The 12,550-nt window shown below is 45.8% G+C and overlaps 1 protein-coding gene across 1 annotated transcript; it reads left to right on the top strand.

Annotated features, from left to right (window-relative positions):
* The first annotated feature begins 1,407 nt into the window (after positions 1–1,407).
* On the top strand, positions 1,408–11,073 carry znf296 (zinc finger protein 296). Its single transcript, XM_041878981.2, has 3 exons — positions 1,408–1,645; positions 3,625–3,966; positions 8,381–11,073. The coding sequence occupies exons 1-3, from the start codon at positions 1,594–1,596 to the stop codon at positions 10,165–10,167; spliced, it is 2,181 nt and encodes a 726-aa protein (XP_041734915.2). The 5' UTR covers positions 1,408–1,593; the 3' UTR covers positions 10,168–11,073.
* Positions 11,074–12,550: the final 1,477 nt, after the last annotated feature.

Here is a 12,550-nt window from a genome sequence, read left to right as displayed (position 1 = left end):
AGATATCAAACGGAGAAATCCAAATAAAATGCACAAAAGTATCTGATGTTGATCTATTGGTTTGGTGTGTCTTTACTTGAACGTTATCATCTCTCATACATGCATTATAAATGTCCCCAAGTCATAACTGCAACACTTCACTAGTGAGGCTTTGAGACAAGAAGCAAAGTGTCTTGCCAAACACTTGATTAAAGTTGTTTGGGGTTATATTAAAGTCGGGGACCAAACAAACCAGTAGTTTGGTTATTGTAGCTAAGATGCATTACTGTTTAGCCTTTACAATTATAGAGTATAATGCATTTTTCGAAATGATTGTCTTATCCTACTGGTAAGATCAACTAGGTAAGTGATGAGTGTGAATGCTGACACCTTATGTTGTCAGCATTTATAGTCTTCCCACGGGGGGCCAGTATGAAAAAAGAAAAAAAAGAATGTATGCACTAACTAACTGTCGCTCTGGATCAGAGCGTCTGCTAAATGACGTAAATATACTACCCTACTTCTAAGTTATCTTTAAACAGGCCACTTTTAGCCAGCAGGTGGCGCCAAACATCTTGTTTCGTCAACCTACCTTTTACACATTTTTCAGCATGTGTTACATTGTCAAACGTGCTGGTTACATTGTTACAGCTAGCCATTTACAATGTTTCACAACATACTTGTTAGCGCTATTGTCTCCTAATCTGTCTGAATCATTTCCCAACCAAGATAGGCTAACGCCTAGGCAACTTAGTTTGGCTTTGTAAAAGTTTAAGGTCAGGCCTATGGGTTTTCCCCGCCAGTGAGTAACAAAAGGAGAAACGAACAGACCGTTTACTTTGGTTTCGAAATCAGCCGGACAGCAAAACACCTGTCTTAAGCGACCTTGTTAAAGCCACTTCCTCCTCACCCACATCCTTAACAGGCAGCTATAACCAGTAGGCTGCATATAGGCTAGGGGTGCAAGGAGGAAGTGGCTGTGCAGCTGTAAGTCCTATTGTTGCCTCCCATCATCCCATGTATTCTGCTAAATGCATTTTAATATCATTGCATGAAATGGGCCACTAATATTGATTGCTTATAGAAGCCAAACCAGTCTAGACTGTGATGACACCATTGCAGGAGGACTGTGTGTGTATTATTATGTTTTTAGTTTTACTATCATTGTGGGGACCAGAAGTCCGCACAAGGATAGTAAAACCAGGAACATTAGGATAAGTGGAGACTTGCTGGTCCCCACAAGAAAAAATGCTATTTTAGGGTTAGGGGTTATGGAAAATATGATTTTGAATTGGAATAAATTGTTTACAAGGATAGTAAAACAAAGTGTGTGTGACATTGTGTAGAGGGCGGGGTCGGGGTCGGAGTAGTATAGTGGCGGGCGGCGCCTAACATGTTGCCCCCTGCCCCTTCTTTCCTCTGCTGCGGGTCTGGTAGCCTGAACTTGAACACTGGCTGGTACACAGCGAGTCACGACAACGTCCCGTCCGTGCCATAGAGCTACACAGTAATTTGGTCAAGGCTATTCTTATCAACTTGATCAATAAAGTTAGATAGATTCCGATCAAGAGTGTGGATACACCGGTCGAACCTTGCCTGGTGTAATTAAACAGAATGTCCAGACGCAAACAAGGCAGCCGACCGCAACACCTGAGTGCAATTCAAGGTAAGCTGAGAGAGGCTATGGCCATAGTTTACTAATAAGAGGTTGCCAATATGCATGCTATGTATTTCATATACGATGTATTAATGTTAAACTTTGATTTTTTGGGTTGTATCAGTCAGGCTATGTGGGTATGCGCACCTTGACATTGAAGTTGAATCATTGATAAAAGTTGATTAAATATATTTTTCTAAAGAGCTGATTATATATAGGCTACACTCAGTTGTGCGACAAATGCAGTTAAAATCAATGAAATGTGTTCATAGGCTACACATAAAAGGTAGCTTTAAGCATAGGTAATCAATATACATTTATTTTGCTCTGGGTTCTAAAAAGGGGACACGGCGTTCTACTTTATTTCCTTACTGGCCCGGTATCTTTTTTCTAGTTTTTCTTTGTGTCTTGGCTGTGGAGGCTGTTTGAATTATCTCTTATTTTGCCAACATGAGCGCTTCATTGTGGGGCAGACCGCGTGTTCTAGACACTGTACCCGTGTGACAAGGCAAGAGATAGGAGAGGATATAGTCTGCCCTCACAAAAACTCCACTGACCTCTTCCATCTCAGTTTCATCAAAATATATCCTAGATACCCCCATACACTTGTGTATAGGCCTATGTAGGCGATCATAAAGATCTATAGTTTGGTATCAAAGTGATACAGGCTCTGGTTAAACCATGGGTTCTTTGATGAGATCGTTTTTCTTCCCCCGGGCACTGAGGGCAGGCGTTGACAAAAACACTGAAAAAACATATCTTTCTCTGTTCCCCCAACGAAGACCAGTAGAGCGTGCCTAGTTTGACCACACGCCTTGACTCTGCAATGGTGTGCGTGCAACCGCGCCTAGCTTGTCTGCACGAACAGTGAGCAGCACTGAAACAGGAAAGGTGACATTTTTGAGTAACCACCGGTGAACTACTCAGCGCAACTGTACTGTCTGTACCTGTCATGTACTCGGCCTAGTCCGGGCAGGTGAAGCCCGTCCAAACTTTAAGGTGTGTACATGACCGTATTGACTCACTCACTCACTCCCTCCCTCCACTCTTTTATCGAGTTGTGAGGACCAGTCAAACAACTGTCTAGAACAACTCAACCTGACCAACGGTCATTAACCGTCCTTGCCTTTGGCTGAGTCTACATGGGTCATAAATGAGTCATGCACATTTTCTTTTGTAGCCTACATTTATGGCACTGATGAGAGAGACAATTTCAGACTACATCCTGGAGAGGTGCTTAAATCTAAATCACACATTTCATTTGAGTAATCTCATGTTAGACTCATAACTCTCTTAATGATAAATGGTTAATTTGGCCTCAAGCCCTGATTGACTCTGAACATCTTCAAGTCATGGCCACTCACTTTCTCACTGAGAAACAGGTCAGTTCCTTGCCTAGTTGCTGCTCTCACTTGAGTTGTTGTTGATGATGATTGTGAATGTGTTTACAGGTGTGAACGTTTTTTTTTATTCTCCAGGCCTTGGTAATGCTATAATTTAAAAATATATATTTGTACTCACAACACCAATAGAGACAGGAAGCAATGGTGTCAGTGAAGACATGCCACTATGCAGCCTGCCATCAGTGAAAGGAGCTGTCAAAGGGTTAGTTAGGGGGAAGTGGTCAGTATCAGCTGACCGGAATAGCCTGACCGCCTCTGTAGCGCCACCAAGCATGTGAGGTGGAATGGCTCAGCATCGAAAGTAGCACTTTAAAAAAACAGGGAGGGGTTATTTCAGCAGTTGCCTAATCAACATGGTGTCTGACCACCCACTGTCTCCCTGTTGTTGTAAGATCTTACAGGATGACATGAAGGACATAATATACAAGTTCTTTGTCATTTCTATTTTCTTAAATGTTCCTGTTGATTCTCTTCATCTTCCTCTCTCTGTCTTCACCACCTTTCCCCATATCACTCCCCTGCCCAAATTTCTGTTTCACTCTTCCCCTCTTCTTTCTCTCACTCGTCTCTCTCATCTTCTCTCAGATGCCCCTGAGCCCTGGGACGCTGCCACTCCTTCGTCATTGGAGGAGAGGGGGTCCCTTCCCCAGGTCAGAGGTCTTGAGGAGGGTCGTGACCTGCTGACCTGTGGGCAGTGCGACCAGGCCTTCCCTCTCGCCCACATCCTGGCCTTCATTCAGCACAAACAGGGGGGCTGCCGCTCCCGGAATCACGCCCCCGACACCCACACCCCTCCCTCCCCAGCCAACCGGACACAGCGACGCGGTGCTGTCACTCAGGTAGAGGCTGGGTTCGTGGAGCTGAGGAGAGTGACGGACAGGTCCAGAGGGGAGGAGCATAATGTGAAAATGGAGCCTAACAGAACAGGTGAGTGCCGGCAGGTCGCTAATTAGTGACTTTTTTTTTTATTTCCTGCGTTTGTTTTGTTGTTTTCTTCTCTCCCCCCCCCCACTTCTAACAACTGTCCCCCCCAGTCCAGCTCATTAGCTGAGCGTTGCTGTGCTGCAGAGGCCACGGTGAGTTAGCGACGCGCTGGGTAATTGTGTGGAAAGGATAGGCAGCAGTGTTTTGAGGCCACAGGGAGCCCCTGAGGACTCCAGTGCACCTGAGCTCCCCTCCATCTCCTTGACTCTGTCTCTCTCAGGTGAAGTGGCCAGGTAAACATGTAGGGCAGGGCAGGGCACAGTGCTCTCTGGCCACGCAATAACATGGCCTGCACTCACTGGAGGACTGGCTGTGCTGAGCTGAGAGGGTCAATGAGATAGTGTCACAACAGGCTGCAGTGTGGTCATACTTCATTACAACACGTCTAAAACGATAATGTCACCATCGTTCTGATGTGTTTGCATGGCTTCTCAGTGCAGGTGTATGGTGTCCAACAGATGGGCATCCCCAATCATCTGCATTTTGATAGTAGATAGTTGAGTGATACTTCCTCCCCTTGTCTCCTCACCGTCATCTTTACAGTGATGGGAGGAATGGAGACAAGTGAAGAACACCAACTTATGACTATTGAGATGCACCCATGGTTTCCTTCCTTGTCTCTCCTACGTAAGAGGCTTTCTACTGGGCATCTGAAGCAGAACTATGGAGGCAGTAAAAGGGGGCCTAAACTCACAGTATGTAAAGGTCATGTATTTAGACGTGAACAAGCAAGTTTTCATCATGTCTGTCTGAACCATAGAAATAGAATCTCTAGATTCTATTTACAGTATATGGTCTGAATGACTCTGATTAGTTGAGCGTTAGGGCGGCAGGTAGCCTAGCTGTGAGAGCATTGAGCTAGTAACCGAAAGGTCACTTATTTGAATACTCAAGCCGATCAGGTGAAAAATCTGTCGATGGGCCCATGAGCAAGGCACTTAACCCTCATTTGCAACAGGGGCGCCAAACTTCTATGGCTGACCCTGTAAAACAACACATTTCACTGCACCTATCCAGTGTATGTGACAATAAAATATATGTTTTCATGTTTTGTTCATATGCTTATTGAGACCCTTACATATACACACGCACTCTTTCTCTCATACACACAGCCACTTGCACTTCCTTCCTATGTGTAACGCTCAGGGGACTGCTGCATGCTCTGTTTCCGTCTGTCCACATCTTTCTCTCGTTTTTCACTTTCGGTCTCTTCTCTTGCTGCCTGTTTTTCATGTTCTCTCTCTCTCTCTCTCTCTCTTTCTTCCTCTCTCTCTCTCTCAACCGCTCTCTGTCTCTATCTCTCGGTCTCTCGCTACCTGTTTTACATGTTCTCTCTGTCTAACTCACTCTCTGTTTATCGCTCTCTCTAGCTGCTTTTTAAAATGTTTTCTCTCTCTCCCGGTGTAAGTTTTCTCTTCTCCGTGCCCACAGGCTTACACAACAGAGTTACCCACATGCACTACCCAAGAGCTGTACCGTATCTCCACCAAGCAAAGCAAGATTACTTTTAATTAGACTTTTAATAACGAAATTAGTCACTGGTGCATGAAAACGTGTATCTAATGTCGATCACTCGTTTTTAGAATTTAGATTTGTCCTTTAAAATGTTAGGAGGTATTTGTGGAAAAGACCCCTGGTTGAAATGTGTTGAACTGTTGATATGTATGTCACAGGATGTCAGTTAGATTTTTGTCATACTGTATGATGTGGTGTTAAGTTTAAGCTATATTGTATGTTAAAAACCCAGTGCAGTCAAAAATGTGATATTCCTGGGTTTTATATATATTTCCACACTGACGTTGGAATAATACTGTGATATTTTGAAAATGATGACAATGCCCTATTAGTGTGAGAGCTGTTTTTAAAAAGGCCTCTTGAAATTTCAGCCTGTTTTGGTGGGATGGAGTTTTGGTGACATCACCAGGCAGTAAATTAGTTAATGGACCAATAAGAGTTCCAAACCTCTCTGCCAATAACAGCTAGTTTTCAGTTTTCCCCTCCCTACTCAGACCACTCACAGACAGTGCTCTTCGCTAAGAAGCTATTTGTGTTTCTTTTTGACCATTTTAATTGAAAACAATCACAGTAAGGCACTACATTTTTACCCAGAAAAGATTTGATATTCAAATAAAAACATCTGCATTGGACCTTTTAAGTAACTCAAGTTAAATGTTTTGTATGTGGTATGCTATGAATTGATACAGTACTTTATGCGCTACGTGTTGTGGGTCTATCTGACCGTGGGAAGGAGAGTGAAAATTAAGTAAAACCACAAGTCCAAATCCCTATCTCCATCCATGGCTAATTTAGGAAAGGGCCCATTTTAGCTAGCTAGCTAGCCAACGGAGGACAACAACAAGATACAAGAATTCACGTTTTTTTCTGTCAATGACGTTTTGCTCTCGATGTGATGTGATTGGAGTGAAGCCCAATCCAAACTGGCTTCCCTTGAGTTTTTTTGTATGCGCCAGGACCATTCACAGCTGAGCACACTCAGTTTAACTCAACGCTGATTGGCTATTATTTTATACTTTTTTTTTTATCAAGGGAGGCTTAATGCTCACTGGCTTCTCTTGCATTCAATGCCACGGGCGGCAACAATGTCATACTGTTTTTGACCAGACAGCATCAGATAGATGGGCTACACATACAGAGACAGAGGGGCGCTGTTTCGCTCGCTCGGATGCTTTCTCCGGTGAGATACTGTACATTCAGCTTCTTGCGAATTGAAGGAAAATTATGAAACACAGATGAAATATAATTTTTTTGTGGAAGCCTGGCTTCCCTTGGCATGTGAATATGTCTGCTTGAGGAAGATGACTCAGTGAAAGAGAAATCATCCCCACAACGGATAGGTGTCCCTTCACACTAGTATATGTGTGTATGTGATGGAGAATGGAAGAACGTGATGGATTATTATGCCGTGTTATGCTCTCATTTATTTTTATTTATTGTACTTGTTTGTTTTTTCTCATCTCTAACATTATCCCCCCCATCTTCAACAGACTCTCGCTTGCCCTCTTTCAATCTCCCCACACACTCTTTTCTCCTCCCTCTCCCTCGGGAGAGGAGATTCTGCCTGCTGCTCGTTAGTGCTCCTAGCCAATCTGCATTTTTAATTAGCAGTTATTGCTTCTGCTTAATATTCAAGTGCTACCCCGGGCCAAATGGGAATCCTTACAAAAAAGATAGAGGGGGAAAGAAAGAGCGAATGAGAAACCGGCTGGGTATTGTGTTTCACTCCAGGACCCCGAGACAAAAGCCCCCCCTCGGGGAGAGATTTGGAGGGTTAGGGGGACAGAGGAGTGGGAGGATGGGTCTGAAGTACAATCCAAGGGGTGACATATTTTTGTGTTGTTTCTCGACCCGCTACATCCTTCTTTTTGATCTTTCTCCTGCTTTCCTTCGCTTTTTTTTGTTGCACTCTCTTCACCCCACTCTTCATAAATATACCAACTTCTCTGCTACTCTACTCATCACTTCAGGCTAAGTTAAAGGATGTGTCCACCACATCTCCTATTCTCTCCAGGCAGAGGGAGAGGGAGAAAGGGAGAGGGAGAAAAATAGTTTCTTTCTTTTTCATCTTTTCTCTCTTCCCCCTCCAGTAAAATACAGAAGGACTTTGACTTCAGGAAACATGAAAGAGGCTTATACCAGAGTCGGCTTTGAACCTTTACAAAAAATAGAACTGTTTTCCCCCTCAATTTGAGGATCTTCTTTCCAATTTAGATTTATGCAGAAAGGCCTCATTTGTCAAGCAGGCTGAGTCAGTCCCTGATTTACATAAAGCCTTCGTTTTCTTGGTTCCGCTAATTAGCAATTTGCAACTTAATTGGAGAGTGGCTCTCGGTTAAGAGACAAAGCTAACCACATTTTTTAAAAATTCTCCAGATATACTTGACTATCCATCTCCCCTTTCTGCTGGCCTCAGTCTCTGTCGTTCATCTCTCGTCTACTTCTGGTCCAATCAACAGCCTTCGCTATCTCTGTGTCCCTCTCTCCTTGTCTTCTGTCTCAAGAAGGAAGAGAGGCAGGAAGAATGCAATTTTTAAAGGATTTGAACCTCTGACTACCTTGTCCTGTAGACCTGACCCAGAGAATGTTAAGCATCTTCCATCTTGTTGTAGTCACTCACTCTTCACTGACTAAACTAAACCAGAGTGCCTTTTTGTGCTGTGTTCCTTTTGTATTCTCCAGTATTCTGCTATCACAGCCTAGCTACCCACAATAGTTCCTACTGTCTGATATGTGCTGTTTTAATAAAACCTATTGAGATCCCATACATTTTTCAGGTCAAGAAAATGTTTCTGCTACTGCCTTTTGACTTGCTTACTAACTGTTTGTGTTGTTTCTGTAGCAGAAGAGCCGTCCTGCTTCACCTGCCAGCTGTGTGAGTGTGTGTTTCCCTCTGCCTGGGCCCTGCTCCAACACGCCCAGCACACACACTCCTTCAGTATCTACCAGGAGGACGGCGAGAAGGATGAGGAGGAGAACATGGGAAGAGGGGGTCACCAGCACTCCAAACCTGCAGCCACCTTGGATCCCTGTCAACTGAGCCACACCCTGGCAACCGCATTCCACCCTTCCGTTCTGCGTCTGCCCCGCATCTTCCGTCCACGGCAGAACCACAGGCCAGCTTCTCAGGCCAGCTCCACCCCTTCCTCCAGAGAACGACAGGCCCTCAACTTCTGTCTGAGAGAGCTGGCTGAGGGCAGTAACACCACCTCCATCATCACCACCGCTGGAGGTCTGGTCCCCTCTCCATCGACATCCCCCCCGGCCGCCTCTTCCTTCACCCAGTGCGGGCCCGTCCAGGCGGGGTATCCATGTGAGCTGTGTGGCCAGGGCTTCCAGTCCCTACGCAGCCTGTCAGCCCACCGGAGGACCCACGCATGTGAGCGGCCCTACCACTGTGGCTTGTGTGACCAGGCCTTCGTCCAGAGTGGTCAGCTGGCTCGCCACATGAGGAGTCACCGCAGAGAGACAGGCGTGGGTGGAGGAGGGGGCTACGAGGGGGTGGAGGTGGGGCTGTTAGGGGAGGATGAGGGGGGTCGGCAGGGGATGAGAGGGAGGTTTGTAATGCAGGGGGCAGGAGAGGGGGTGTTGAGTGGAGAACCAGGGGTGAGGGAGACCTCTGAGTTGGACCTATCCCTGTCCAAGCATCACTCCCCAGGCTCTGGACTGATCCTGCTCTCCTCCCAGCCTGGAGGTCCAGACATGAGCCTGCTCAGGCTGTTCCAACCCCAGGGAGAAGTGGTGGAGGATGAGGTGGAGGGACAAGAGGAGCCCCAGCATGCGTACCCCTGCGCCAGCCCCTCAGAGGGGTCACTTGAAAGCGGAGAGACAGGGGGCAGCGGGGAGAGTGGCATCGCCAGCGGAAACTGCACCCCCAAACGGCCGGAGAGGGAGGAGAGGGCTCAGGTGGTGGGGGAGTGGGAAAGCGAGAAGGACGGAGAGATGGCGGGTGGAGAGAAGGAATGGCTTACAGGCGGGAACAGCGAGGTGGTCCAGGAGTGGCAGAGGGTGAACGAACGGAGGGGAGGAGGAGGAGGAAACAGCGTCATCAGCAGTAACAGTGGTAACAACGATGGGGGGTCAGGGAAGAAGAAGAAGGAGGAGGCCTGTGAGTACTGTGGGAAACAGTTCCGGAACAGCAGCAACCTGACAGTGCACCGGCGCAGCCACACGGGAGAACGACCCTACCAGTGCGGCCTGTGCAGCTACGCATGTGCCCAGAGCTCCAAACTCACACGCCACATGAAGACCCACGGTGCCCACGGAACCCGCGCCCCGTTCCTGTGCCAGCTGTGTGGGGTGCCCTTCACTGTGTACGCCACCCTGGAGAAACACCTGAAGAAGGTGCACGGGCTAAGCCATGCCAGCGTCGGGACATACACCCAGGCCAGCGCAGCTGATGCCATCTGGGCCCTTGGCAAAATGGAGGACGGGGTGGTCATCAAGATGGAGGAGGATGACGCCTGCACGGACCAGACAGAAAGCAACATGGCTGCAATGGAGGAGATGGGAGTGGAGGCAGAGGAGAACCAGAAAGAGGAGGTGGATGGTACAGTCAGCCCAGCCATAGTGGAGGATAGTGTGGGTGAGCTTCCTACTGAAGGCAGTGCGGACGTGGGCTTGGCATAAACTACTGGTCCACCACATTCGTCATATCACACTTTTGTACACTGACTAAGACATTCAAAAGCACTGGTTTGGACTCTCAATCATACCAACCACTTTGACCAATATAAATATCCATATAATTGGAATGAACCTTTCTTAGCACTCAACTGGGGATCAATTCAAACAGGATTCTAGGTACCAACCCTGCTCTCCTCTTAATTCCCTATATGTGCAATGCTGAGGTACATCACGTCTCGCCAGAGCTGACAATTAGCATATGCAAATCCACCTACTTAGACCACAGCACAAAACCCATACATGCAATGGAAAGGTGGAGGGCAAACAGGACTTGAGAACAGAAAGTCAACCACCACAGTCCACCAGAACACAGGAAGTTGATCACCATGCACCAACAGAATATAGGAAGTGGACACAAGTGGTCAATTGATTTGGTTCACTCACTCAATATACTAGTGATGATTACCAATCAGAACTCTCAAATGTAGAAAGCAAAAAATGGTTTGCCATTTTATTTTTTATATCTAGTGGCAAGAGATTGCGACGATAGTGAGGCTTTCATATCCTGCTTTGGTGACAACTGGCATGGTGGTTGTCTCACTCTGGACAAATTAATAACTAGTTGTTTGGACGGAGACGGGATCAAAGGGGAAACAAACCCAAACATAGGTTGCCTGCAGTCTCCTTTTTAAATGTGCTTTTATGTCACAACACTTGCCACTTAATGTAAAGTTCACGAGGCCCAGCAAGGTTGTGTTGTTCCTCTCTGTGTATGGATCTTATTTTTATAAATGTGTATAAGTCTCATCTGCTGATGTTTTCCTTGCTTAGCTCCTATGCATAAAAAAACTGCAATTTAACTTCAGATGAAACGGGTGTGAATTTATTTCCTTTTGTATTTGATAATGGGGGGGGTCTTTTTCTTTCCTTTGTTTACATTCATAAAAAAACGCTGAACAGCTTGAAGCTTACGTATGCATGTTTTGCTGCCATTTGAAATGTTTTGTTCTGTTCTTTTCTTTTGCCTGTGTTTTTGAATTTGTCTTTATTTATGAGCACTGCATGTTAGTGTTTGGCAAATAAAAAGTATATCTACCGCTAAACTACAGGGTGGAGAGCTACAGTAAATGGCTTGTTGATAGGTGGGAGAGTTTTGTGGGTAACACCAAATGAGCACTTGTGTATGTTTACTGTGTGTGTATACAGGGGAATTCTTTGGTAACACTTGACTTGAACCTTCGGTCAAATGTCTAACTAATTACATCCAAAACATGACATAAGTCATAAGCAAGCTGTTTTATGTGCATGGAAAGTGAGCCTATGCCAAACACAATGATGCAAGCAGCGGAAAGCAAGATAACTGTGGCTAACCTTTAGCTACATTTGCCATTGTGACAGAGAACATGGTTTGAGTGAAGTATCACCAACTATTTTGTGACTACTGTGATTTACATGATCATTATTGATGTCTATATACACTGATGGCAGGGAACCATGATTTTCAGACACTTTGAAAAAACAATTCTATGCTTTGTGTATGAAATTTAGTGATTGGGTAAAATGTGAATGATTGATGGACATGAGCGGAGTATACTTGTTTAGGGACCAATGTTATGTACGTAGAATGGCACTCCTCCTACATGTAGATGTCGTTGCCATTGTTCTCATCAATTGACTGTATGCTGTATGCATCTAACTCACTTTCCCAGCATTCCTTGTTTTCGCTGTCTGTGCTGACTGCAATGAGGTTAACTATGCCACTGTCTTTGTAAACTTGACACCATTTTGTAATTGACCTGGTTATGAGGAGTCTCATTAAAGAATTGAGGCAAAGCGATCTCTCTGTGTGTGTGCGTTTCGGTCTCTCAAAGTGTAGGAATGGCCAACACGCTCCTGAAAGACAAAGGCAACAACATCAGACGGATGTAAACAAGCATAGAGTGTCCCTCATCCATTGCTGTGACATTAAACATTCATAGCTCATGATGACTGGAGTCAGTCCACAGAGAAACGACCCACATAGATCAAACACCAACCGAAAGAGTTTCTAAAAAGGCAGTGACGGGACTCAATCTGTAGGCCAGTTGAACTTGTAGTATGGTTATGAAGGCTACATATCCAGGGAATTGGGATGGGACAGGGGCAAGCTGGAAGGTTTCTAGGGGAAGCGGGTACTCGGTGCCAGGGGGTTGAGCTCGCGTTGTAATTGCTGACTGCATTTTAGGGGCACAAAAACCCCTGCGCCAGCATCCTATAGCCTTAGCCCTGCCCCCTCTAATGAGAAGGCAGCTCTATGATCCCTATAGCTCATTAACAGCAAGTGTTTTTAATGAGTTTTCAGCAGGGTGGATGGAAGGGGGGGGGGGGAGCACCAGATGCACACACG

The sequence above is a fragment of the Coregonus clupeaformis genome, chromosome 6 (assembly GCF_020615455.1).
Source record: "Coregonus clupeaformis isolate EN_2021a chromosome 6, ASM2061545v1, whole genome shotgun sequence".
Taxonomy (NCBI): Eukaryota; Metazoa; Chordata; class Actinopteri; order Salmoniformes; family Salmonidae; genus Coregonus; species Coregonus clupeaformis.
Note: the sequence above shows the minus strand (reverse complement) of the source record. Positions and strands in the feature narration are given on the sequence as shown.

Bases quoted from the DNA above. Each gene is read 5' to 3' on its own strand.
- znf296 (XM_041878981.2), top strand. From the start codon at position 1,594: ATGTCCAGACGCAAACAAGGCAGCCGACCGCAACACCTGAGTGCAATT. The intron at 1,646-3,624 runs GTAAGCTGAGAG...ATCTTCTCTCAG, and splicing joins ACACCTGAGTGCAATTCAAG to ATGCCCCTGAGCCCTGGGAC. The intron at 3,967-8,380 runs GTGAGTGCCGGC...TTGTTTCTGTAG, and splicing joins AATGGAGCCTAACAGAACAG to CAGAAGAGCCGTCCTGCTTC.